This window comes from Lonchura striata, chromosome 1A, assembly GCF_050655825.1.
Source record: "Lonchura striata isolate lonStrDom1 chromosome 1A, ASM5065582v1, whole genome shotgun sequence".
Classification (NCBI taxonomy): domain Eukaryota; kingdom Metazoa; phylum Chordata; class Aves; order Passeriformes; family Estrildidae; genus Lonchura; species Lonchura striata.
Genome location: NC_140741.1, coordinates 42,884,263 through 42,911,270, shown reverse-complemented (window position 1 = coordinate 42,911,270; position 27,008 = coordinate 42,884,263). Strand labels below are relative to the sequence as shown.

Genomic DNA, 27,008 nt, shown 5'->3' with positions numbered 1-27,008 from the left:
TGCAGTCATAACAAAACCAGAAGAATGTATTACTTGGTTTATTGACATTGAATAAAGCATTTCATCCCAAGTAGTACTTCTTGTGTTACAGATTGATCAGCTAGTTTGCAAATAAATACAGAGAAGAAGCTTTTGTTGTCACTTTACCAATACTGATGTGACATTCATGGCATGTTTTCCCTGAATTAATGCATTAATCTGAATGCATTCCACATGTGTGTGTGATATTGCCCTTACGCTTATAAGGCTTATAGATAATTTTTTCTGCAGAGAGGAACAGTGTCTTTCTTTCATTCATTTCTGTTACTTTGACCTAAATAACACTCGTTTCTCCAGCTTGTCACCAATAAATACATTCCACTTTCCCAAAGAAGTATATGCCATCCAGCGTCTTAATGCAATATTATTAAGTAGCCAGTATGAGGATTAACATCAAATCTTAGCAACAGCTCTTCTCCTTCTGCCTCTGAGTGGACATGCACTATTGGTTCTCTGGGGTTTGTAGCTTTAGCCAACCACAAGTTATGTTGTACTGGCCAGGTGATCCCCAGTGCTTAGCAGGGTCACTTCTCTTCTGCCTGACAAGCTGGCAGCCAGGCAGCACATTCCCCAGCGGTAACGGAACTTTCACATTGCAGTCTTTTCTTCTTCTCTTGTCCTTTTTCATGAGTTATCTGTGGCTTTCTGAGCGAGTAACAGTAGATAAGACACAGACTGCAAGCCAACCTTTTCTCACTACTGTAACATAATTTTCATTGATCTTCCTCTGATCTCTCAAACACCTCTGAGGTCCCACTGGCTCCTGGCTGCTCACAAGAAAAAGGCCAGAGTTTATACTGATTTAGAAAGAACACACTGAGCAGTGGAAGATTGTAAAGGTTTGGCATTTCTCAGTTCTGCAGCACAACTATCAGATGATTATTTTGGAATTCATAGTGGAGTTGAAATTTTCTTTTTAATTCAGTTGAGACTTACAACTTAATTTGTGGTGCACAAAGCAGCAAAATATACACTTGCTGCAGTATTGCAGCAGGAGTATAGGTAATTTTTATCATCCTAAATACTGATAATGTACATCAGGGCTGCCTGTCTAGAGATACTGTTTATAGAAAATCAGATTGATGCATCATAGCAAAAATTTCTAATGAGATTTTGTCAAGGATCTGTAAAGCTTTTAAAAACCAATACGCTCATTATACAGTTGTAGAGTTATTCCAAATAAATTTTTAAAACAGTTATATGGCATGTAAATAAAATACCCAGAGTGCAGCCCACATACCCTGGTACAGCACAGTCACCCACATTTGGTTTTGAGTTGAGTATAAGAAAAACGCAACTCAAAACCAAATGTGGGTGACTGTGCTATACCTTGTACTTTATGCAGGTGTTCCCCACACACTAATATTTTTATTACCTTGAAATGTGGAAAAGTATTCTCAATGGATGAGGAAGTCTCAGGGTTTTATAAAGTTTGCCTTCAAATAGGTTTCACAAAATGCTTGCTAAGAGTATGTCTATCTAGCCACATATTATTATTCTCAGAAAAGTAATTGCTTACTTTATTGTAGCTCACAGTTTATTTTCTTTACCAGTTTATACTATCTCCTATGAAAATAGCAAATGACATAAATGGGAGGTAACAGATAGTGGGCAGAATTTTAACATATTTCACATGTATCTTAGTGGCCACATCACACCTCTCCTTCATATCTGCATCCTTGAGGATACTAGGTCAACTGCTGATGTACTTTAAGAGTTTGAGTCTTAATTTGTTACTTCAGTTCTTAGTTTTAAAGATTCAACCTTTAAGAAAAGGTTACTTTGGCCAGAGTGGCCAGTACACTGAGACTTTATTCATTGTTCAAACTCATGGTGGAGGGGGGTTAGAGCTTCTTTTTGTTTCTGAAGGCAGTTTGCACATGTTGTGCTTCCCTTTGTGTTGGTTCCATAGGCACCTCTCAGCTTGATGCTCAGATAAGTATGCTACTTCTGGTATAAAACACAGTGATAAGGCAGTGATGTGATAGGGAACAACACAGTTTTGCTCCTGTTTGACTCCATACTCCTGGCATTCCCCAACTGTTAAGAGCACTCATATTCTGGGACCTGTTCCTCAGCACAGCTTACTCTGTACCTGAAGGCACTGGAAGTGAACATTTCACAGAGTTCCCTGCATCTCTGCTAATCTGTGAGTTTGGGTGTCTTTAGAACATACTTTGTTAGATTTTTGATCTAGTGAGTGTATTTTAAAAAAATACATTCTATGATAAATTGTTATTGTAAAGTTTAGTCAGTGGAAGTTGGTTTAAGAGACACACTTCCCAAAGGAATTTCCAGGAGAAGGAGAATGTGTTGTGTTTCACCCTCATGATTTAAGCATTTGTTTGGAAACCCAGCTGTTTTCTTTGATGATTAGAGAGGAGCTTGCAGTCAGTTACGTTGAGATTCAGAGGTGCTGGCATAAATCAATAGGAACTCCACAGGATAGGGAAGCCCTTCTAAGCTGAAATTGATGTCACCAAAAGCATAAGCAAGAACCAGAGTGAATATTTAATGTTTTTTATACCCCCTAGGAAAAAAAAAATCTTTATTTTATCAGGCAGCCTGCACTACTCAAAGAGTTAATATCTTATTATATGGACTGGGACCTAATTACATTCTTCATAATAGGGGCAGTTTAACCAGATGTCAGATTACCTGTCATGTATTGTGACAAAATGAGTTGTTACTATGTAGGCAGTAAATTGGGATTAGCAATACTTCTGCTGCTGTTAGGCCCAAAATCATTAGCCAAGTAGTTTTATGGAAACAATTCAAAACTTCACTGCAATTATTTCTGCAAATTCAAATATCAGTAATGAAAATAATTCTGTGAAACCTAGAAACACCAGGGATATTGTTCTTTCTTTGGATGAATACAGCAATTTTCTCAGTGTGAATTTTCTTCTATTTTTTTGTTCTCAATAACCAGACATTGATGAGTGCTCGGATGGCTTTGTTCAGTGTGACAGCCGTGCTAACTGCATTAACCTGCCCGGTTGGTACCACTGCGAATGCAGAGATGGCTACCATGACAATGGGATGTTTTCACCAAGTGGAGAATCCTGTGAAGGTCAGTATCTAAAAAAGGTGGGGTACTGTTAGGGTTCACATGAAAGTGAAATTCCAGAAAATGTCTAATGTTTCAGATTGTACTGGTCAAGCATTGTCTTGAAAACTGCAGTGAAATTTAAACCTTGACCCAAAAGAATTACAGTCTAAATAAGCATCATCATCAAAGGCAAAATAATATCAATATGAATATTCCTATAATGTGGAGTGTTAGTGGAGCATTTCTGTGTTTTACTAACATAATATGTAAAGGCAGGCATGGTGATGAAAATGCAGTTTCTCTGGCCCTGCATCTGCTTCTGTGCTTGTCCCTTGCATAAGTGATTTCCCACGGGCTGGTAGCATGCACTGTAATCTGTCACTCCACAGTAATCTGTTTATATGTCAGATTCTTTGTGTATAGAAATGGGCCTCAAACCAGACCTTATTTCTTCCACTTTGTTTTCCTCATACACTGAAATAGTTCTTGATAAAAATATTTCCCATTGCAGAAAATGATTATGCATCCCTGAGACCCTTACGTATACCTTGGATAATACTGTGGTGTTTCTCCTGTGTAATGGCTAACTGCATCTTAGAAGGCAGCAATTTGCAGACCTACTTTACAAACTAGGGAGGTCAGTGGATGCAGGGCTGGTGCAAGGTGTAGGGGACAAAAGAGTGACAAGGGGGACAAGGAGATGGTAAGGTTTTCTGTGTTCATGAATGATGTTAGAGAGAACAGCAGATTAATAAGAACACAGTTACTTTCAGATGCAGATCTGAATGGAATGTTATTCAGCTCTTAAGATACTTCATGCTACTGCTCTTAAATAACAAAGCAAGCCAGTTTGTTTGTTTTTTTCTTTGTTTGTTTGTTTTTTTGTTTTTTTTTTTTGCCATGGACTTCTCAGGGCAAAATTACCACCTTTTCTCCCTTCTTTCTATGAGTGCTGAAATATTCAGTGATCACAGTGTAAGCTTTCTTATTGCTGTTTAAACTCACATTGGTGGGCTGCATGAGTCCCAAAGGGAAGCAATTGAATTAATTTCTCTAAGGCAGACACACAGACAGTTCTCCAGGAGTGAGAATGACCTTTCTGGTATACCCATCATCAATACTTTATTTCAACACATTTTCATCACAGCTGAAAGCCTGTATTCCCAGGAGGAATCAGCAATTTAAGGCAACCACTGCTTTCATAAGTCGAGCTTTCTTTGTGTCAAGAACTAACTAAATGTCAGTGTTAGCTGGTCAGGAGTTAGGACAGGAAGGTGCAAAGAATAAGTTGTGATTCCTCTGATTATAACATTGCACTTCTGTCACTCATGGTACAGGAAATAAATAGTCCAGCCGGGCATTTATGGAAATATTCTCAATATCTCAAGTTTTATCTTCAGTGTCAGTGTAACATGTACCTGGTGGGTTGAAGATAGTGGTTTGGCACATGCTGTCTCAAGAGAGATGCATGATACAAAGTGAGTGTGTTATGATGTGTGCAAACAAGTATCAATTAAGCAGCAAATTCTAAACAAATGGAAAGAAAGCCAAGGGAAAAGAAATGTGGGGATTGCTACATGTGTACAGAAGCTGCAATTATTAGACTGTTTTGACCTTTTCTACAAAGAGCCAGCAGCTCTTTATTAAACACACACAGAGGATAACAAGTAATTAGAATTAAATCACAGATGCCAGAAAACTATCTTCATTGCTGATAACCCTAGTGAATAACAGTGGAACACTTCCAGTTTGATTGATTGCAGCTCCAAACATTGGGATCCTTAGCAACTTGAGATCACAGAGTCATAGAATGTCTTGGATTGGAAGGTACATTAAGGATCACATAGTTCCAGCCCTCCTGGGCAGGGACACATCCCCCTAGACCAGGTTGCTCAGGACCCCATCCAGCCTGGCCTTGATGGGGAGGAAGGTTGGATATTTGAATAAGTTTGCCGCATCACTTTTTATTGAATTGGAGCTTGTGACTTGTCTCAGATAAAAATAAAACCAGAAAGGGCATAAAGAGACAGCCTAAAATCCAATGCAGTGTGGAAAGTTGAACTTGTACTAGCACAACACAGTAGTGCAGAAGCAATCATCTTCTCTGCTGTCAGATCTTTCCACAGTAAGAGATTTCCCTACTGGGTTTAAAGACAAAAGAAAATGGATTGGTTTTGATAGTTCAGTAACCCCTAGTTAGATGTGATTACATTGGGCTGTTGGTGGGTGGTCTTTTAGACAGTCACTTTAATGGGGCTGCAGCTTCTAGGCTATACTAATCTCAAATTTCAAATCACAGTTCTCCAATTCTCACTTTCAACTGTATCTAGAACCAGCATTTTCTGAAACTTTCTGTCTTGTGCAAGTGCTTCCGCTTTCAGAGCTTTAGAAGCAATAGTGCAAACTACTTTAAAGTAGTGTTTTATATAGAGTTCGTAATAGGCTTGACTTGACTAATTTTTTGTAAATTTTAGAGTTGCTTTGAAGTAAGTTCCTTCTTCTAGAGGAAAAAACCTTTAAAAGCCAAGGAATATTTTATTTCTTGATTGTTCTACACTGCCTTCCTTGAATCTGGGTCTGTTTGTGTCCCCTGCCTTTCAGTGATCAGTGTAATCAGTTTTTGTTTCCTTCAACAAAGCCTCTGATTTTAAAAATCTATGTGGAAACACCTCTGTTAAAATCACAGATTCACAGGAGCATTTTCTTAAAAGCCTTATTTTAACAGAATTCCAATGCTGCACCTCTCCGTTTTAGGACATCATACTAAATATTCCCATGTAGAGCCAGACTCCTTGGTAGCACTATACTTTGTCAGTGCTTGATAATGAAATAATAGTTAGTGAATTGCCTATTTTACACATTTATTGACCTTGGCTACTGCTGCTTCTTTGGCACAAGTGAGAATATTGAATATTTTGGCTAATGCACTTGAATGCAAAAATTCATAATCCCATTTTATTGTACCTAGAGGCAATGGAAGACCTAGAGATCCCTTTGCTAATAGTTTTGATTCACATTATACCACTAGGTAGATGTGTGGTGTCTATAAAAATTATCAAGAGAAATTACGGGAAAGGCAGCTGTAGGGCTTCAATCTCTTAGCAGCACTTGCTGTTTTTCCCTTGGAAATAGAATTATGTATGCCTTGTTATATTTCCAGAAAAGTGAAATATCAGCCATATAGTTCTTGAGACTGTATGGCTTTGGAAATTCTTACATTTTATATATGTAAATATAGCATTCAGTATGGTATATTAACTGTTATCTTTCTCTTTGTCGCTGACAGTTTTTCTTTATAGTTTCTTTAAATAGTTATATTGGTTCTGAAGGTTGTCTCTTATGTACCATTTCATAAAGAGAGCTGGGCTAAGAGAGTAGATATTGCATCCTCAGGCTTCATTGCAGTAAAAACAAAACTAGAATAACTGAGGGCAAAGTCCTAAAATAAGAAAGTTCAGGCCCCATTAATGTTTGCCCTGCAGTTCTGTGTAACATCCTGATTCCTTTGAATTTGTCCTTTTCAATGTCTAAAAGCTTCCATAATCAGTTGAAGAAGGAGGCTGTATTGGTTTGTACCAGAATAGTGCAGGTTATGTCTCAGCAGTTGTTGGATGTTTGGCACACATCCACATCCAAAAAAAGCTCACCTAATTAAGGCAGCCCCTTAGGACTTACCAGAAGTATCTGTCAGGTAACAGCTGTTGTTAGGATAGAATATGAGATCAATGTACCTTCACTCTCAGCAGGTACTACATTCTTTGAATGGGACAGATGCAAATGAAAGGTTTGGATAGATCAATCCAGAATGCCCAATTCATAAAAGAATCTTTTTTTGGTTGTAAGAGTTTATCCATATGTGAACTCCCATTTGGATTTTCTGTACTGAAGTATCTTATGGGTTTTTTCTGCCATCCTGATTCCAGAATTAGAATCACTTACTTCTCTGTGTGACAGAGCAGCCAGCCTGACAGCTCAGAGGCTGAGGCTTGCCTTGAAGTCTGTTTTCAACAATCCAGGATAATGAGGGATGGAGGCACAGTACAAGCCTCAGTATACACCCCAGCCTTACTGAGCAAAGTCCAAAATGGTCACTCCAACATCTATGTCTCTGGATCTGGAAGATAGAGGAATTGCTGGTTGTCAGGATGTCTCAATTTACCTCACACTGTATCCAGTATCAATTTATCTCACACTGTATCCAGTGTTTTAACTAGTACATGAGATTTCTTGAAGTTGAAAAACTACTGTAAGTTTGGAGTCCTACACTTAGTTTTATCAGAAGCTTTATTTTTGACAGCAATTAAGGGAAACAGGAAATAAAGAATCATTATTCTTCAGCAGGAAACCTTAGTAGCACTCACAAAGCTCCATCAAAATCCTTTTGCTTTTATTCATGATCATTAAAGGTCAGCAAATAAAGTGACTTCTTTGTTTTTTCCATTTACCCCAAATAGAGCTATAGGCATTAAGGCTTCAGTATTGAATTTGGGAACCCAACTTAAGTTTATCACCAAACAGAAGGCAGATATGGAGACACATTAGTATTTCAATATTCTGGAGTGTGGGAAGAAAACAAAATTTCCAGAGTTTCTCGTCTTTTATGAAAGGACTGATAAAACAGAAACTTGACCACTATATTTTATAAGACAGCAATTTGAACACATTTACTGTATAGGGAAATGACATTTCTGTCAAGCTGATGTTACCAACATCTGAAGTCTCCGCTCTTCATCTTCCACATCTGGTAAGCACTCTCACAGGTGGCTTACATGAACTCACAAATAAATTATTCACAATTCACTCACTCTTTGAAGAATGATTACAGCAGTCAATAGATCTACTCAGGACAGAAAAGAACAGAAATAGAACTTTCTGCTCAGAAGAGTTTGGGTTCCCTAGCAAATACACTCCTTCCTTTTTTGCCTTGAGCAAAAAGTTCTCATGTATCCTGGTACTTTCACTTTGCTGAGCTAATGCTATTCCTCAGAGCAAAGGTAACTGAGAAACTTCAGTTGCTTCAGAGCAAAGGAACTGTCCACCTTCCTAAGCCATCTCCTCCATTATTTCTCAGTGATATAAATGTTCCCCTTTTCTTTTAAAAAATGAGAGTCTAACCAATATCAGAATGATGAGACATTCTGAATCAGAGTCTGTTTGCTGCTCAGGGCCAAGTGAAATGGGCTCTTTGTCCCTCTGTGTTTCTTTGACTACCTCTTCCAAGAAACAGTGAATCTCTTAAATACAACCTTGGGTCACAAGCTGGAGCAATCGAAATTCCCATTTTTATGGAGTTTTCTATGTCTGCAGTCTCACAAATACTGCAAATGGAGTTTAGTCATTCTAAGAACTGTCACCATATTGTATGGCTTTAGTCTGGTATTTTTCCTGTGTAGGCAGTAAATTATTTCTAATATAATTAACTCCTAGTTTTCTGTAACATGTATCACTACTTCTCCCATGATACTTCTGTGGTATTGCAACATTAAGTTGCACCTAGAGATGATGGTAAGAAAAGGAAAATCCTTAAAAATGAGACATGAAAGCTGCTGTAATTTTTCATGTAGGATAGTTAAATAAGAACTCAGTTTAGCACTGGATAACTAGTTGCATTTAATTTCTGTTGGGCTTTTTTATTGAGGCAAACCTCCAAGTCTTTTAAGACATAATGTTCTAATGTCCTAACATTCAAGCTGCTTGATTCTTAAGGAGTATGGGGGTTTTTTGAGTGGTTTGTGGGGGACTCTTTGGGGTTTGTTTTGATTTTGGTTTCTTTTGAGAGGGGGCTGGGGGTCATTTGTGTGTGTGTTTTGTTAATAGCATGGGAGCAGTCATAAAATGGCTTTGTGGCTGGATATAGTGGAATATGTCATCTATAACCTTACCATCTTCCCTTTTCAAACACAAAAGATGCAGAATCCAGTGTCCCTTGTCCATAGCTGGCTATGGCTGTAAGCACAATTTCAGTAACATGATTCACCATCTATTAAAAGTCTAAACTAAAAAAAAAAAAACAAACAAAAAACTGAAATAAGTTTTGCTTGGTATGGATGATTTGTGTGCAAGTTCTTTGCTGATAATGTCTGAAGTTTGATGTGGATGGATAATGTAGATGAGAGTTTCATGCGTGAAAATTAGTGTTTCTCTTGCTGCATCATAAACACACTGCTGTTTCTGATTAGGTTAGAATCAAAATGTAAATAGCTCCTGCTGTGACTAGGGATATTGAAATTTCCCTATCCAGAACATTTATTTTCATGAATCAAACAACTGAAAAAAAGATTGGGAATTTTCAGAATTTCTCAATGCCAGATAAGCTTGGCTCGATACTACAGTCAATGATGAAACCTCCGTTATTTTCAGTTACTGTGACTGTGCTGAAAAATAAACCTCAGAATCCTTTTTCTCATTGGAAAATTGTGAAATAGACTTGTATATAAGTACTGAAAACAGAGTAAGGGTTTAAAGGATCACCATTTGTTGTTTAAAGGAAACCTTTGTTATTTACATGACAGCTGAACTTTGTCCAGTTACCTCATTAAGTATTTCTGCCTTCTGTTAAGTATATGGGTTGCTGAGATGTGACATTATAAATTTATGACAGCTATGTGAAAATTATGTACAAAAGAGTGCTGTAAACAAATGAATACAAGTTTTGGACAGTAATTTATTAAAAATTACTTTTATAATAAAGATAATCTTGCTGTTAATCCAAATCATTACATTTAAACTGAATTTGTGTCTGTTCTTGTTATTGCATGACTTAAGAATGGCTATGCTTTAATTTTAAATTGCCAGATTATTTTATTTTCTGGCTGGATTTAAGAGAAAATACAGGAAGGAGAGAGCATAAACTGGCATCACTCAAACCATTCTTGTTAGCTACTTTTCTAAAGACCTTCAAGTTGAGAGTCTGGACAGCCTCTGCAGGGCTGCCTGTTCCACTGGTCGTGTATCCTGACTCTTGGGGTGGGTTTCCCTGTCTGATGTGCCAGTGATGTTTCAGCTGTTCAGCCACACTGAATTAATAAGTTCATGGTCCCAGTTATCATCTGTGCTGTTACAGCAGTGACTGCCTCCAGATGCATTGGAAGGCAGTGTGGTAGAAGATGTAGAGTTCTGAGATTATTTGACTGTTATGGATTATCTGATACATAAATAAGTGTATCATGGGCCCTAATGCATGAAATGTATCAAAAAAATCACAATCTCTCTCTCCAAAAATCTGTTAGCACTGAAAATTAAATATTCTTGCTAGCTTTATACACTTCGGGCTATGCAATTGGTTTTTGCCTCTTAGGATTCTGTAGCAGTGAGTGTCATAGTATGCTTATGCATTGTATAAAAAGGTATTTCCTTTTATCAGGCATAAATTTGTTGTCTTTCAGTTCCATTCACTGTCCCTTGTCTAGTGTGTTAGCCAATATGGAGAAAAAAAGCTCTCAACTTCTTTGGAGTATTCTTTTTTTGGTTATATCCCTTCTTGTTGGTGTTCTTTTAGAGATGAGCAATCCATGTCTTTATTTCTTCTCAAATGGTATTTCTCTCAATCTTCCCATAAGCCCTAGTAATTTTGTAATTTTTTTTAAGATTATGCTGCTGTTACTGCACAAAGCATTTGAAGGAAGTTCACTATGCTGCTGATTTGTACAGTGGAGTTCTAATAATTTCCCTGCTGTTTTTCATCCCAATTCATATTCATGTTAGCAACTTGTTAACTTTTTTTGGTTTTTGACCATAGCTACACTTGGAATTGAAACGGTAATTGAATTACCTTGCTTTAAACTGAATGTGCTTGAGGTGGATTGCAGTTTTAATTTCCATTGTGAACCCAAAACTGAGTTTTATTTTAGGTTTTTGTGATGGTGGTGAAAGATATATGCATGACCATATTGCTTATTTTATCTCACTCCTCTGGTGGAGATTTAATGATAACAGCAGTAATTTTAATGAATTTTAATCAAGAACTTGGACCATACTGTTGAAAAATTGTATTTAGAGTTGAACTCAATATCTCAATATTTAAAATCACTGTAGTTCTACTCTTTACTCTGTTTTCCAATTTTTATGGCGTATATCCATTTACTTCATGCCCCTTTAAGCTTCTTTCCATGATCATTTTTCTCCATTTGAACAGCTGTAAAAGCTAAATAAAGACTATTTGAGTAGAAGGTAGAGTGTGCTCCTAGCTTGCCTTTGCAAAATAGTTCTGTGTGCCTTGATGAAATAGGCCTTTAAAGTACTTTTTAATTCTTTGAGAGATATTTCTTTTGAAGTAATTTATTTTTATTCACTCGAGACATGATTTTTTTCTTTATTTTCTATTCTAGGCATAAGGGCTATAGTCACTGCGACTTGAATATTTAAAATATTCTGGTTTTTACTTTCTAATAAATGATGAAATTTAAAGCATGGTGTGCTTACTTAAATGAGCTTACAGGTCAGACATCACCTTTCACAGTAAATTCTCATCAAGTGAACTCAAATGTGCTAGACAGCCAGCAAAAGGCTTTAAGAACACAATTCTGAAGCTGTTCTTGTTTCACATAGCATGTCTCATGTTTGGTTGCCACAAACTAAGGCTCTTTAGGGAGCTAAGAATTATTCTTTTTCTCATGTTTCTTGTGGTTTCTTCATTCTATCTAACATACTCAGTAGCATTCACTTGAAAATATGTTTAGCAAAACTCAAAATACCAGGTTAAAACAGGATCCAAAAAAGCTGATGTGACTTGTAAAATATTTTTTGTTATTTTTTAAGTTCTCCCCACTCTGGTGGACTACAAATTAATTTTCAGCTGAAGGCTTTAATGGCTAAGAATTATTTATATTGACTGCCACAAGAAAATTTTTGTTAATTGAATGTGGTCTAAGAGCATTCCGTGGCATGTTTTTGCAGACATTGATGAATGTGGAACTGGAAGGCATAGCTGTGCCAATGATACTGTTTGCTTTAACTTGGATGGCGGGTATGACTGTCGGTGTCCCCATGGCAAGAACTGCACAGGAGACTGTATCCATGAAGGCAAAATCAAGCACAATGGTCAGATTTGGGTGCTGGAGAATGACAGATGCTCTGTCTGCTCGTGCCAGGTCAGTACCAATGGAAGTCGCTGCTTCTGCAAGGTGGTGGTAGGGATGAAGGGCAGAGCATCGGGATCCAACTAAAATTCCTGTTGGAGCTGCCTTCTCAGGTGCATGTGTGGAGCTACAGAAGTAAAATCATCTATTACACAGGGTTTTGGAGGTAGCTTCTCTCTCCAACCTGCATGAGCAAAACATTCATTGAAAGTTTATTATATGGTAATGGGAGAAGGATGATAGTACTGTTTTGTTAGCAGAGATGCCTCTTGTGTTGTCTGGGTGGGAGTAACAGCATTTTTATGCAAATAAACTGTCTAGACACCTATTGGGGCTGGAGTCTGATGCCAGTATCTCAAGCAGGTGTCTGTAAATAGAAGTAAGTTCTGTGTCTGCAGAATAATTCAGCTTAACTTACTCAAATGTTTGCTGTGGGAAATTTGGTCCCAGGCTAAATGCTGATGGAGAATGAAAGGCCAAAACACTGCTGACAGTATCCTGAACATTTCAGCAGCTTGACTTTGGCATACATGGTTTAGTTTCAGATCACCTATCATCTTCCTATGTGAATCATTACAGAACAGAGGGGTTGATGTTCCTTGACACCAGCCAGTCTGGTATGCTGTGAAATGACATTCTATGAAATCTAAAGGAAGTTTCATCAAGCATCTATATTGAATTACAATATAGAATTACAAACTTAGGGCAATCCATTAAAGTCTTACCCTTGGGAAAGATGCCCTTGGATTTCACCACCTAGGGGAGATTTGGAGATTGGTTGAATGAAGGGTGTATGTTAGACAACAGGGGAACTCTATGGTTGTTAGTGTGTGTGTATGGGGGTTTCTGGCTTGGTTTGAGTTGTATTTTGCCAAAGATACTGTATAGTGGAAAACCAGTGAGCTGCTAATTGTTTAGAATCACGGTAAAAAATAAAATTTTGGCTGGAGTTTGGCTAGAGTTATACAAATTTCTGCCACCAGTGTGTCTCTCTTCTAAAAACAGAATGGATATGTGATGTGCCGGCGAATGGTCTGCGACTGCCAAAATCCCACTGTTGACCTCTTCTGCTGTCCTGAATGTGACCCAAGGCTCAGCAGTCAGTGTTTACATCAGAGTGGGGAGTTTTCCTATAACAGCGGTGATTCCTGGATACAGAACTGTCAGCAGTGCCGCTGTCTGGTAAGGTTCCTGATTACAGCAGCAGAGACAGGAGGGAAAACTAGATGAGCTGTTCTGATCTGTGAACAGTTTCATTTTCATGCATTAGCATTCACTTAATTTTCCCTGAAGTACATGTATAATTAAAATCTGGTTTTCCTGGAGTTTTGTCAGTATTGTCCAGTTTCTGTCAAAAATATGTTTTGACACAATAGACATAATATAATTACTTAATAATGAAGGTGGTTTCAGCAGAGTTTAGGTCATTTGAATATGGCATCTACACAGCAACACTCACATTCACTGATTCAGAGACTGATCGAGCTCTATAAAGAAATTCTAAATATGTATTTATTATCACACATGATATTTTCAAGGATGGTGGTAAACTTAAACATATTTACTCATTCAGACATTTCAAGTAATAGAAAAATAATAAGACTTCTTGCATTTTTCAAAATATTGAAATGAAGTTTGAAAAAAATCTGTTAAAGCTTGTCACCTTTTTCCTAACCATGTATTTTGGAGTCTAAGCAAAAAGTATTCTGCATAATTCTGCTCATGAAGTTTTTGTGACTGAGAAAATTCCAAGGTAAAAACAACTAGCTTTTATTACAAGATATCTCCAAATATAAAGGCTGGTCCATGTAGCAGCTTTAGCTTGTCAGGATACCATGAATAACAGCCAGAAGCCTATTTCTGTAGACTGTGCTTACAGTGCTACCACTGCCAAAATTCAATGAAATAGATAACCATGTGCTTCATTAAATGTCTTAAAAAATGAAAGAATGGCCAACTTACAATTTAGGATCTCAATAGATGTTTCTTTTTTTTCAAGATTCTACTTCTGTAGCAAAAGTCTGCTTTCTTTCAATGATCATGGATTTTTTGGGGTGACAAAGTATTGTCTACTCCCTGTACTGTCCATCACTGCAAAAAAATAGATTGAAGTGTCAAGATCAATGACTGGATTAAAAGATTGCTTTCAGTCTTACCCTCACACAATTCAAAAAGAAGAAAATTGACCCAGATGAGAATTTTTTAAAAGACTGACTTTGCAATACTTTCTGCAACAAGTGGAGGAAATTTGGAGCTATTACAAGTGTCTGTGATATTTTTTCAGCTTCTGCTTTGGAGATAGCAAATTCCTTCTCAAAGACTTAGATGTGTTTTTTGTGAATGTACTGATTTCCTTTTTTGCTGCCCTTAAGTCCAGACTATTATATCTGTTGTTCTTTTTGCTCCACTTAAGTCCAGACTATTAAATCTGTGCTCAAATGAGCTGAATAAATTGGAAATCAGAGATGGACCTGCTCAAAGCACATTATTGACTTCTGTGAAGTCTTTTCTTTGACCAGCATATCTGCAACTTTGGCTTTTGTCTGGAATGAAGGGAAGCTGATTCCAGATTCTAGTAACTGATATGATTCATTAAACATCTTTAGATTTGTGTTCAAGCATAAAGTAACTTCTCCTAAGGATATTCTGGCCCAACACAAGTCTCTGCTCAGACCTTTTCTTATCTTGACTGTACTAAACCCACCATGCAGAAGGTGTGATAAAGTTTGGAACTTCAGGTATTCTGCTCATAATATCCTAAGTGGATGGTAAGTGGGTGGAGGTCCTCTCATTGAAAATGTAATGGTGTTCCCTGTTATATTGAGCTGCTGGTGGTTTGACACCCTTAATCCAGCCAATGCATTTATAACCATGGCAGAGATAAATTTGAGGGCTTTCTATGGCAAGCCAACAGTCCAAATTGTAGGAACTAGGCAAAACTGAAAATTCTGGTACACTTTTGCATTGCAGTCATGTTACAACTTCTGTCTCTTGCAAAAGTAGGGCCCAACAAGGACAGGCCACAATCCTGTATTGCATAATTTTAAGGAGATTTTTCGCCTGCAGCTTGATAGAGAGTGTACTGAACTAAGTTAAATCTAATATACTTTCTGAATGGCATACAGAAAAAAAACAATCTTATCTGCTGTGTGTCCCACAGTCAGTGAATATCAGTGTTTTCTATGTTGAATTCTGAACAGCACCAGATGGGAAAAAATAGCCAGCTAGGAAACATAATGCTGATTCAGAGGAATGGATGAGGAACAAAATAAGGGCTAATAATAATATCTTGTTCTTTCTGAAAACAGCAAGGAGAAGTTGACTGCTGGCCCTTGCCATGCCCAGAGGTGGACTGTGAATTCAGTGTCCTCCCTGAGAACGAGTGCTGCCCACGCTGTGTCACTGACCCCTGCCAAGCCGACACCATCCGCAACGACATCACTAAAACATGTCTGGATGAAACCAATGTCATTCGCTTCACTGGATCTTCTTGGATCAAGCATGGCACAGAGTGCACCCTCTGCCAGTGCAAGGTAATAAAGGTTATAAAGATGAGGCTGAGATGCTTCTTCCCAGCTTGTTCTGTGGCACATAAATGTTAATGTGGCACTGAGTCTGGTCAGTGAACAGTTGGTGTCTACGCTTGTTTTAAAGCAGCAGAGATGACAGTAAAAGGGTTCATCTTAGTTAACTGTACTCTTGCAAGTGCTAGAAGCACAGTTTGATGTGCTAGCAGGACAGCAGCCACCCATGCTAGAATGCTGTGGACAAGGTACTGGGCTTCACTTTTCCACCAGGATAGTTCAATTTGAGTTTAATCATGGAGCTCTAAGCTCTATGCTATCTTGGAAACATGCAACTATGGCTCTGTAAGCCTAGACTTTGCACAAGAAATTTGTTCAGTGTGATACTATAGTGTTACTGAAACTGACTGAATTGCTTTTCAAGAATAGTTTTCAGAATAAAAGGGCTAGTTATATGGTTATATATCTTTTGTACTTTTAAATTAATCAACGTAATTAGAACATTTACTGGTTTTGTAATCAAAGAAATACATTGTCCAAGAAGAAAAATTAATGGCTATGGGCATATGTGAATTCTGGCATCTCTTTTTGAGGATGAAAAGAAAAAAAAGTTTAAGATAGTGTTTCTATTCAAAATAAGTCCATAAAGTGAATAATGTTTTTTGCCACTTGATACTGAATAGTGACAATATGTGTTTTCACAGCAGCCAAGGAGAAGAAGCAGGATTCATGTACAGTTCTTTAATTACTACTGAAATTCACAGTTGATTTTGTGCTTTATTCTATGTTCTTTCCAAGCAAGGTGCTTCCCAAACTACAATACATGGTACAATTAACTACTTGAAAAGGTGATCATACAAAAAAAATCTATCTTCAACACCTCCTTCTAGGAGAATTCTGTGTCATCAGGTAGTAGAAATTGTCAAGCATCACTTCCTTCCTCTGCTTTGTTTGATTCAATACTGTGTGCAATAGGTGCTGCTGTCAATGCATAGTCCTTTTTCAAGGGCAGTGGTATGCACACAAGTAAGTGTCAGCATTTGTCCTGATGTCAGAATGGGTCAGTGGTTAGAAGAAAATGTTAGATCTGACAGACTGGCTAATGGTTAGAAAACCAGCTGCTCCCTGAGGATGTTAAAGCAGGCTTACAGGCAGAAACCTGTACTTTTGGGGTCCATAGCTGGTGCTATACACCAGCTTCAATGCTAAAAGTTACTCTTTGCTCAGGCAAGTTGCTAAGGTTCTTATGCATCTGGTTCCCCATCTGTAAAAGAAACTGTTGTGTATGGTTCTTCCCTAATACACTTTTGAGACTCACTGCTGGGAAATGTGCTCTTGTCAAACTGCTAATCAGTGGCAAAGCAGAAGGCATGTATCAGCTTCAACATGGCCACCTAAGTGCTGCTCCCATCTGGCCTTTTGTGTTGAGCACAGAATGAACCTTAAGCACTGACTAATTGGTATTCAGTATAAATACATACACAGACTCCTCAAATCCATTGCTGCCATGTGGACATAGTGAGGATTAAAACAGATACTCTGCCAAACTCCATAATTTTAATGACTCAGGTGTGACTGCCTAAACTTGTCCCTAAACAAGCCCAATCTTATTTAATTCTCCTTACAGAGCAGTGTTGATTTTGAAATACACTATCTGCTCATATTGCCAGCATTTTAATATTGCAGCTCTGCAGACAAGCAGCCCAGTCCCTCCAGATCTGGGTGGTGGTGTTCCCAGTTTGTATAGTGTTCCTTCTCATTCATCCTGTGTCATCCCACTCTTCTCTTGTAAAGCATCTCGTGGAAGGTCAAATCTCCAGTCTAAGCCTCTCTAAACAAGCTATAGCAAAATAGGCTTACACAAATCCTTAAAGAATTTAGAAACCTGGGCATCAGCTAAAGCAGACTTAGCCACAAAACAATTCTAATCACAAGAATGGGGAGAGTAGGATTATAACCTCCTGTAACAGAAGGAGTGAAAGAAAATGCTTGAACTATTCAGACCTTGGTTTTAATAAGTCCCATCATTTTAGTCAACTGAATGTTTTTGGACTAATTTATGAATAATACTCATTTTTTTATTTGCATGTTAAGAATCAGACTTAAGAAGTAGTAGAGATGCAGAAATTATTTTTCCAATATTTAATGATGTCCAAAGGCAATCTGTTCCCTTAATTGCCCTTAGTATTCTTGTAAGAATGTCTGGACTATTTGGAAAAAGTTTGTGGATTAATGTTTGCTGGTGTTACAGCCAGGATGCTTGAAGTTGAAGCATTCAGGGCTAAGTAAAAACCAGAATCCCTTCTGTCTGATCTAAATAAAATTCCCAAGTTCCTTGTATTGTTCAACAGCTTGAGCAGATGCCTGATACCTTTATGCTGGGAGCATTCCTTCCACTGTTCCCAGCTTCTTTCAGTTTGAGTGTTGTAGCTCTGGGACACAGACCACAACAAGCCAAGCAATTAGAGGAATCATAATAGCCTGTTCCCTCGGGCAACATAAGGACATGAGGACAATGTAATGAATCTGATCCAAGTCTGTACATGTTTTGTATTTTACAAGTCTGTATGTTCAAATCTGATAGGTATTTGCAAACAGCTGAGCTTGTTAAATTTACTTGTTTTGTAAAAAATGCAAATTATTTCAATTCTTCTTTCTGTTTTTCCATCCTTTAGAATGGCCATGTCTGTTGCTCAGTGGATCCACAGTGCCTTCAGGAACTGTGACACCAACAACTATCTCTCACAAGCAGTTTCTGGATTAAGAATTTTCCTTCACAAAAACAGACCTTCAGACCAAAAATTATTCAAAATTAAAACTAAAATTAGGTTGGTTTTGTCTATCTGAGGTGCAGATATGTGATGAACTCAGTTACCCGAATCAGAGTGAAATTTATGGGACTCAAGACAAGCTCAGATGTGTAAACCTTTGTATACAGAGATTAGGCCCAGCTCTTCTGGCTATTTGTCTGTCTGGCATCCTTGTGCAGAATGTTTAGGTTAGTGTAAAGTGACACATTGTAATGCTGTACATAATGATGTCAAGATCTAAAATCAACTAGGAGCTCTTACAGGGTCTTGCGGAGCTTTGAGAGTCCAACGCTTGGCCAGATGCAGCAGATTTACCTAATCGTATTTGGAACTGCACAAATGTGTTTGATTGCTTACTGCAGAACTTAGCAGATGTTTGAATAAAAGGATGAAGCCTTCAGGAATAATGAACCTAGCAGCTAAGATGTGATATGTACAGTATGTGCGCTGAAAAAAAAAGAAGTTATTGTAAAAAACAAAAACAAAACAAGAAAAAAAAAACCAAAAAAAAAAAAGAAAAAAAAGAAAACCCGTGATGCACAGGCATGGCTTCTTAATGTTTTCTGATGGGAAAAGTCATCAATATTTCCTTGTTTTACTGCACTTACTATTATTTCTTGATTGACTTTGTTCAGTATAAGCTTGTTATTGTGCAAATTTAAATAAATATTTCTCTTACCTTAAATTTCTGTTTGTGCCATCTTTCCTTTTCAAGGACATAATTTTCATGTATGCTGTTACTTGTTCTCCCAGTGTTCCTGGGAATCTGGACAATACGGTGACGTATTGCCTGTGTAGCTCCTCTACATGTGGGAGCTTATGCCCAGCACAGCCTTATGCCTATCATGTCTATCATGTCTTATCTTTGTTAAGATACACATAAATAATTAGTCATTACAGTGGATTAAACAGCAAATTCACAGGCCTAAAGATCCCATAAGTGCCAGTGGGGTGTTGGCACGCAGAGTCAGTAGAGACCCTTTGTGTGTGACTTGGATCTGTTCAGATTTACAGGGGATCGTCTCCAAGTTCCTGCTCTCTCCAGCTGCCAAGGGTTGGTTTGTCTTCTGTAAGCTCTGCAGCTGTTTTCACTGTTTGTGTGAAGTGTCTTAATGCATGGAGATTAGTTCAAAATGCAAACCCTTTTGTCACTACTGTTCTGTTGGGACAGTAAATAAAGGAGGCTACATGACCAAAGCTATGCTATTCTCAAAGAAAAATAAAGAATAAAGCAATGCTTACAAACCGCAGGCTGAAAAGGCTGAATTTTTAAAGAACGCATCACAAACAGTGGAAACAAAACAGGAGAGGAGGAAGATGCCCAAGATGGCAGCATTCTTTAGATACTGCTTTAGTACTCATTTTCTTTTCAAAGTGCCTTGCTGCTCTTCACCATCTCTCTTACAAGTTCAGTAGATTGTCATGAAACCTGGACAGGCAAAACTTCCAATAATATTGCTCCTGTGTGATATGAAGTTTGAAGGGAGGACCATGTATGTGGTTTTACAAAACAGAATTTCCTGAAAACAGATGCTACTTCAGTTTCATGTACTGCAGGAGATCAAAGGATACTCATGCAACCACATGTATCCAGTAGGAATTCCCTTGAACCCTCAGTGTCTACTGAGGTTTGGATGTTTTTGGATGAGGAAACACAGGAGATGGTAGGCCACCAAATGCTAATAATCTAAACAAGTCCAAGAAACTAAAAATCAGAGAAAAAAAAGTCTCAAATGGATATTTTACATTGAATAAAGTTGATAGTAAAAGGGTTTTAAAATGGGGATTTGGGGGTTAGCAGGAAAATTAAGCTTAGTAGGCCCTGGGAAAGTGTAGGCCTTGTACTTGCTAGAACTGCACCTGTGAAGGTAGAATATGATAAATGATATAATTGTTAGATGTGATGATTGTTTTGTAATTAATTACTGTTTAATTGTAAGAATAATCATGAGAAACTGTGGTGAGGGGCTTGAGAAAGATCACGAGAAACTCATTCTTGAATAAAGTCAATGTATACAATAGAAAAATATAAGTTCAATAATTAATATGTAAGTTTTATAATGATAGGATATAAAATATGTTCAGCTCAAAAGTCATGTCGGAGTCAGATTTGGGTCTGTACCCCTGATTCCCAGAACTCTTCAATAAAAGCACCTGCATATAAACATATCCCGTGATTATGTGTGTTCCTGAACGCTAACGAAGTTATGAAGATTTCCAGACCAAATATAACCTTTTCCTCATCTAGTCCATAAATAACAGGTTTTTTTCCCGTTTTGTCCTATTCCTGGCAAGCTGCAATCACAATTTTATAAGAAGAGAGTTTGCTCTCCCCAAAAAAGGTGCTTTCTCAATGTTTTCTTGCCTGCTAGTAATTGTTAGGAGGTCTTGTTTTCGCCTCAGACTCTGAGGCACATCTCCAGTGGATTTCATGAGCTGCTGCATGCTTGTTTCTGAGAGAAGGTTTAGCAGAAGTTGTGTGCCCTCTGAGAACTGCACTTCAATTTATTTCAAGAATAGGTACAAGACAGACATAGAAAATGCATGAAGACCAGAGTTCTTTTTTTGAAAAGAATGAACATTTTTGAAGGGCAGAATCCTTGAGCTCTGGCAGTGGCTGTACAAAGCTCTTAAGAGAACCACTGGAGGTGGTAGAGTAGATCCCTACAGAACATTGTAAGTAATGTTGTAAGCATCCCTGTTTTGGCAGTGAATAGAAAAGTTGCAGGTTAGGCAAGTGTCTCTGAACTTAATCTGTTTCTGTGCATCCTCTGACTTCGGTTGCAGAGCTATGACAAATATGAGAACTCTAAAGAAAATTATCTCCAAAATATTTTCTCAGTCCTTTTCTAATAAAGCAATACTAGTGTAATCAAAACCGAAATGGTGTATAGATAAAAAACAAGCATCCATTTTCTTTCTTGCCTACCATGACCTGAGTGTTGGAGGATCTTTCTGCTATTGTGGGTTTGTCAATCACAGTGCAGTACACCAATAGGCCAAAAAGCCAAAAACTGAGACATAAGGTAATAGCTAAAACTTGAATCTGATCCTTGGAGAGACACTGTGTTGCATGTATGTAAAGAGCAGAAGTCATACTACTGAACAAAGTTGGAAGTCTCTACTAAATAAAAAAAATGAGAATGGGTTCAGTGAATATTGTCTAATTTATCAATGCTTCAGGTTACTAATCAGTTGGGAGTTCTTCTAAAGGTCAGTAAACTCCAAGAAGACATATTGGTGACCCCTCATTTTCATTCCTTTTCACCCCCTCTTCCCCATCTCCCTCCTGTTCAGTTCAGCCAGTAATTAGTACCTCCTGTTTTTAATTTTCCTTGAAAAGTAAATTTAAATATGATTAAAAATTGATGTCTCATTTCCAAGCCTAAATTATCTGTTAAACAATGTAGTCCATAAAAAAGCCCCAAAACAATTCTGAATGATGCAGGTACATTGTGCTGTCTTACTGGTCTTTTGTTATTGATGCACTGTTTGCAGTACCAAAATTCAATAACTATGTCACTTCCATAAAGGAATTGTCACCTCTCTGCAGAGTAATTGCCCTAAGTTAATAGACCTACAGAAATAATGGCAGAGATGTCTTCAGTTATAATGCTGAATTCAGTGCTATGGTGAAACAGGTTGACAAAATGCAGCAGCTTTATAAAACTGTTGAAAAGGGACCTAACTGTGCACTTGTGAATTTCTAGTACCCACAGATTTACCAGGGGCACTATTAGCCATTGCATTTTTATAGGATGCCTAAAAATAGGTGTTTATGTATGGAGGGCTGTAAAAGTGCCCTCCTTCATTTCCAGCACAGGATCTTGCTTTTGTCTCCACTGGCCTACAGCAGGTTCATCCTGGGTCACCTCAGAGAGGCACAATCTCATGAGCCACATTTGAGCTGGCTTCAAATGCAGAATGTATATTCAGTAGGATCTCCCCTCCATAGATTCTCCAAAGTGAGGAAGGCTCCCAGTGCAGCAAATGGCAGTGCTGAGCTCACATGCCCTCTCAACAGGAGGGAACTCCCTCGGTTTGGCAGATAAAAATAGCAGCAGCTTCAAAGTAGGGCTCTGCTAGTTATTTTTTAATACTTTAACTTACTCACAGTTTAACTTGTCCCCAAAGCAGTTAATAATTTAAGCTAAAAATTGCTAGCTAGCTTTTGCCTACTCTACAAAGAAAATGTTTCAGAGTAGTACAAGTAAGAGGGCTAGAGCAGCTCTGGCATCTTCTGAGAGGGTGGCCTGTGTCTCTTCTTCAGTGCACCACTAAAATACCCACTGCAGTCATGTGTTCTATTCAAGTCACAGTCATATTCATTAAGTCACAATCCTGGCTGTGTCTCCTGTTGCTATTTTAAATTCCAATTAAAAATTAAAAGCTTCTTGTTGATATAGTATAGTAGCCAAACCTCTGTCCTGGGAGAAAAAGATAAAGTGTGCCACTGGATTTTTGGGTAAGCAGAAGCATTATAGAGAGGGCCTGAAAAGAAAAAGGTGGTGTTAAAAGCTGTTTTTCATCTCTCTGTGGCTATTTATCAGCCTTGTGAATGGCCACTAGTATGTCAGTGTATGTAACTTTTTTTGACAGTGAGGTGCTAATGCAAAATGATAAAAATAAAAAATCAACTGTTAAAATAAATTAGTCATCTAGGTTGGTCTTGCACTAATGCCAAACAAGCATTGTTTACTATTGCAGGAGATTGACAACCCTATAGCCTACTAATCTGTTCATAGATTATTTCTGTAACTTCCAACTTTAACTATTACAAACCATAACAATCTATTGATCGCATAATTTTCATCCATAAGATAGCCAAACTCAAATTTTGAGATGAAGCATAGTTATTGTTTTTTCAGTAATTTCATGTTACCATTTAAGACTTCAAATGTAACTCTCAGTGTCATTTATGTATCAGTTTTGCTTGGAATTATAAAATAAATTTTTAAGGGCTTATTTTAGGACTGAGTCATATATGAAAACCAGAATAATTAGAATTGCATCACTATAGGTAGAGGGTATCCATCTAAATAGAACAACAGAAACAAAGTAGACTCCAGTGAAATTTCATGGTGGGGAAAGAAATTTCATTGAGGGGAGAGGGGAGCAAACCAAAAAAAACCAATCCCTCTGATGTTAACTTGGTCCTGTCCTCTTTTAATGACTGCTGCTCTGAACAAGAAGAAGGATGCAGCCTTGTGCATGGTTACCTTAGTTTTTACAAGAAGCTCCTTAGCTGATGCTGCTTTTGAATATTTCATCTGACTGACAGAATGACAGCATTTTCCTATTTATGTTCTTAGTGCGTTTGGTAAAAATGTAAAAAATGCCTGAAAAGGCCAATGCAGGATTGTCTGGCTTCCTTTGAAGGCCCTCCACTGTATCACAGCTGGAGCATCCTGACCAAGGCAGTTTTAGGTACCAACCAGCCAGGGTGAGTGGAGCACCACCCTACCTAAAGATGTAATCCTGCTGTTTTTATCACCTCTGTGTAGTAGGGTGCTACATAAGCTGTGACCACAATGACCCAGCTCAGACTGATTCCTCTTACAGCCTTGCAAGGCAAAGCCTCCCCTTTTGGTTGCTGTATGTGGATTTTGCAAGTCACATGGTTTGTCAGTGCAAAGAGATGCAGGGGTGGGGTTGGTGCTGTCCTAAGAGCTTCCATATCACCCCAACATGTGCAACTCACAGCCCAGACAGGTCAGTCTGGTGACAAATGGATGTCAAAGTCAGTTAATGAAGAAGGTGTTAAAATTTGGCCTTGCATGCACTGCTGGTGACAAGCTGAAGGGATAATACTATTACTTTAATGATCTTTTTAAAATCAGTCTCTTTTTTAATTTTAAATTTCCATTTGGTAGTTTGATGGGTCCTGATGCTTCTTTGAAGAACACAGCAGGTGAGGAAGAAATTATTCTTTCCTCTCTTGGTAAGCTTGTGAGGCTGCTCAGCTGCTGTTGTGATCTCTAGCCTCAGCAGCAAGAGCACTTTCTTTTAACATCCCTGTCACAATAATGGGAATTATGTGGTTTTATTCCCACCCTCATCTGCTCTGTGGCCTCCAGTATCAGTACCTGGCAGATCACTTTCAGTGTTGGCATCTCTCTGCATGGTTTCCATAGCAGGTGATTTTAATTTCCCAGATTTTCAAACTTTCTTACATGAAATTTATCACTTCTTGGGCTAGAGATCACTCATGTTGATTTAGAGGCTTTAGCCAGTGTTAACCATCCCTTTACAAAAACTAAAAAATATGGATTCCCACTGTACATATTACATGTTCCTAATATAATGTACAATTAAGGTCATTGAATTTGGATAAATATTCAAGTCAAATTCTTACCTTAGTCCCAGTTTTCACATTTCAGGTTCATCTGTGTTTTCTATTGCTCTGGAAATTGAATGAAACTGAGTATGTGGTTGCTGAAATTTTAATTAACTTTGTTTTCTTTTTGAATGAGGATTAAAGCAAACCAAGAATCTTTTTCTGTTGTTTTTTTTTTTTTGTTTTTTTTTTTAACAGAAGCAGTTTCCAAAATCTGAAGCTCAGAAGGCCAGTTTGCACCCTCACAATCAGAGGTCTAATTTCTTAAATCCTCCTATACTGAAATTTAAAATGCTTCATCAATTCCCAGAAAAGCTATAGATATTCAGACATTTATATGGCCCATTTAAGTGATCTTTTTGTTTCTTATATAGCAAGTTTTTGTCATTTGTGTAGCTTTCAAGTGATTTTTGCATGCTTCATGTATTTGAATCACTTCTTGTGGGTAATATCCCTTTGCACATAAAGCTTCTCAGCTGTTGAATTTGAATTTTCTTAGCTATTAGAATTCAGGTTCATATATGAAATATATTCTTGAAATATATACACCTGATCAGCAAAAGAAAATCCTACAGAGAGATTAATTTGGCCCAATGCACATAATAATGAAGGCAAAACTGTGTTTGATCTAGTATTTAAAATAGTTTCTGTGTTTTATTGTGTTCTTGGGCTGTGTTCCAGCAGGTTTGCATTAATCTACTTTATAAGTATAAACCTGGATTCTGAACAATCAATCAGTACAAGGTAAACTGCAGCCATTGCCTGCCTGGTATGAATCAAAACTTAAGACACGTGGACATTTGTGAGAAAATAGAGAAGCAAAGTTTTCACTGTCACCAACATGCTTTTCATGTTCAAAAACAAATATATGGAATGGTTTCAAGTGAATTAGGTAATTAATTTTTTTGCTAGATTTTGAGAGTAAGATCAGGGAAAAACCTAGAGGTGAAGTTATAGTGTATTTACTATATTTACTTGTGAAGTTAGTGTATTTACTGAGTACTGTACTGTTCTACACCAGAGTAATCTGAGATGGCACTGACCGAATAGTGCAGCTATTGGTCAATGGTTAAAAAACTTCCTCAAGGTAAAAAATGTCTTTGACTGAAAACCTCCTGCTGCTCAGCTTTAGACATGTTGCACAATTGATTAAAGGCACCTGAACACAGTCAGGTGGTGGTGGAGAAGCAGTTTAGGGATGCTGCTCTCCCCTGCTTTGCTCAGCTACAGCTGACTCCTCTGCAGGCCTCCTTACAGTGGGGTTGGGGCAAGCACATGACAGCCACACTGCTATGGCTCAAGGTCTTCAGGAGGTGCTCACTGGTGCTGGTTGTGTAGCCACATCCTCTGTATTGGCTTGGGTCAAAAGCACCAAGTTCTGACAGGAACCTCCTGCCATGGAAACCTGGCAGCAGAAGGAGAGTTGGCACAGATGCTGACAACTGGTGGCTTGCTGTCTTGAGAGGCAATGACATCTGCCAAGGATACACCAACAGACATCAGAGAGTTGATCCAAAACCCCAAGAAGACCGTGGAGATTTTCCCTCATATTAGGATCTGTGTTAAGATCAGATTCTTTTATTTATTAGAGAGATGGCTCTCTAGTAAGAGAGGAAGGACCTCCCATCAATATGCCCCTGAATTAAGGTTAAACAGACAATATGCTGAAGTCTATAATAAGGATTTTATTTAATAATAAATGTGAGACAGAGACACAAAGAAACAGGAAAAAAAGCAGGGGGTGAATAGAGAGTGACAGAGAGACAAATTAAATAGAAAGGTATCAAGACCTGTGGATCCAGTAGGTGTCCTGTTGGTTCTCTCTGGTCTTCAGGTCTTCTTGATCGTGGGGGTCCCATAAAACATGGGGTTCAACAGGTTAATACATGTTCAAGTGTATGTGGGAACATCCAGGTACCTTCCCTAGAGTGGGTTAGATTTACACTGTCTTTTGAAATGCTGTGAAGCATGTGCAGTCCTCTGGTGGAAGACATTCAGTCTCTCACAGACCCAAGCCCTGAAATATTTGTTCACATGCTAAATGAGAGAGTGCTACCAGCCCATTGTTTTTGGTATGGTTGGAACACATACACATCTGGCACAGTGCAGATGTGCTCCTCCGTCACCTTCTCCACTGGGATGAAGTTCAAAGAGGCCATAAATATATAT

General features: G+C 38.0%; 1 protein-coding gene across 3 annotated transcripts in view; it reads left to right on the top strand.

The window, feature by feature from the left end:
* Window positions 1-20,671, top strand: part of NELL2 (neural EGFL like 2) — a 134,172-nt gene extending 113,501 nt beyond the window's left edge. For all 3 annotated transcript variants that reach the window (XM_085570257.1, XM_021545322.4, XM_021545323.4), the window contains 5 exons: window positions 2,972-3,112; window positions 11,987-12,180; window positions 13,174-13,350; window positions 15,477-15,701; window positions 18,368-20,671. In XM_085570257.1, coding sequence (XP_085426383.1) covers window positions 2,972-3,112; window positions 11,987-12,180; window positions 13,174-13,350; window positions 15,477-15,701; window positions 18,368-18,418 — 788 coding nt within the window. In that variant the 3' untranslated portion in view covers window positions 18,419-20,671. The remainder of the gene's footprint in view (window positions 1-2,971; window positions 3,113-11,986; window positions 12,181-13,173; window positions 13,351-15,476; window positions 15,702-18,367) is intronic.
* The last annotated feature ends 6,337 nt before the right edge of the window (window positions 20,672-27,008 follow it).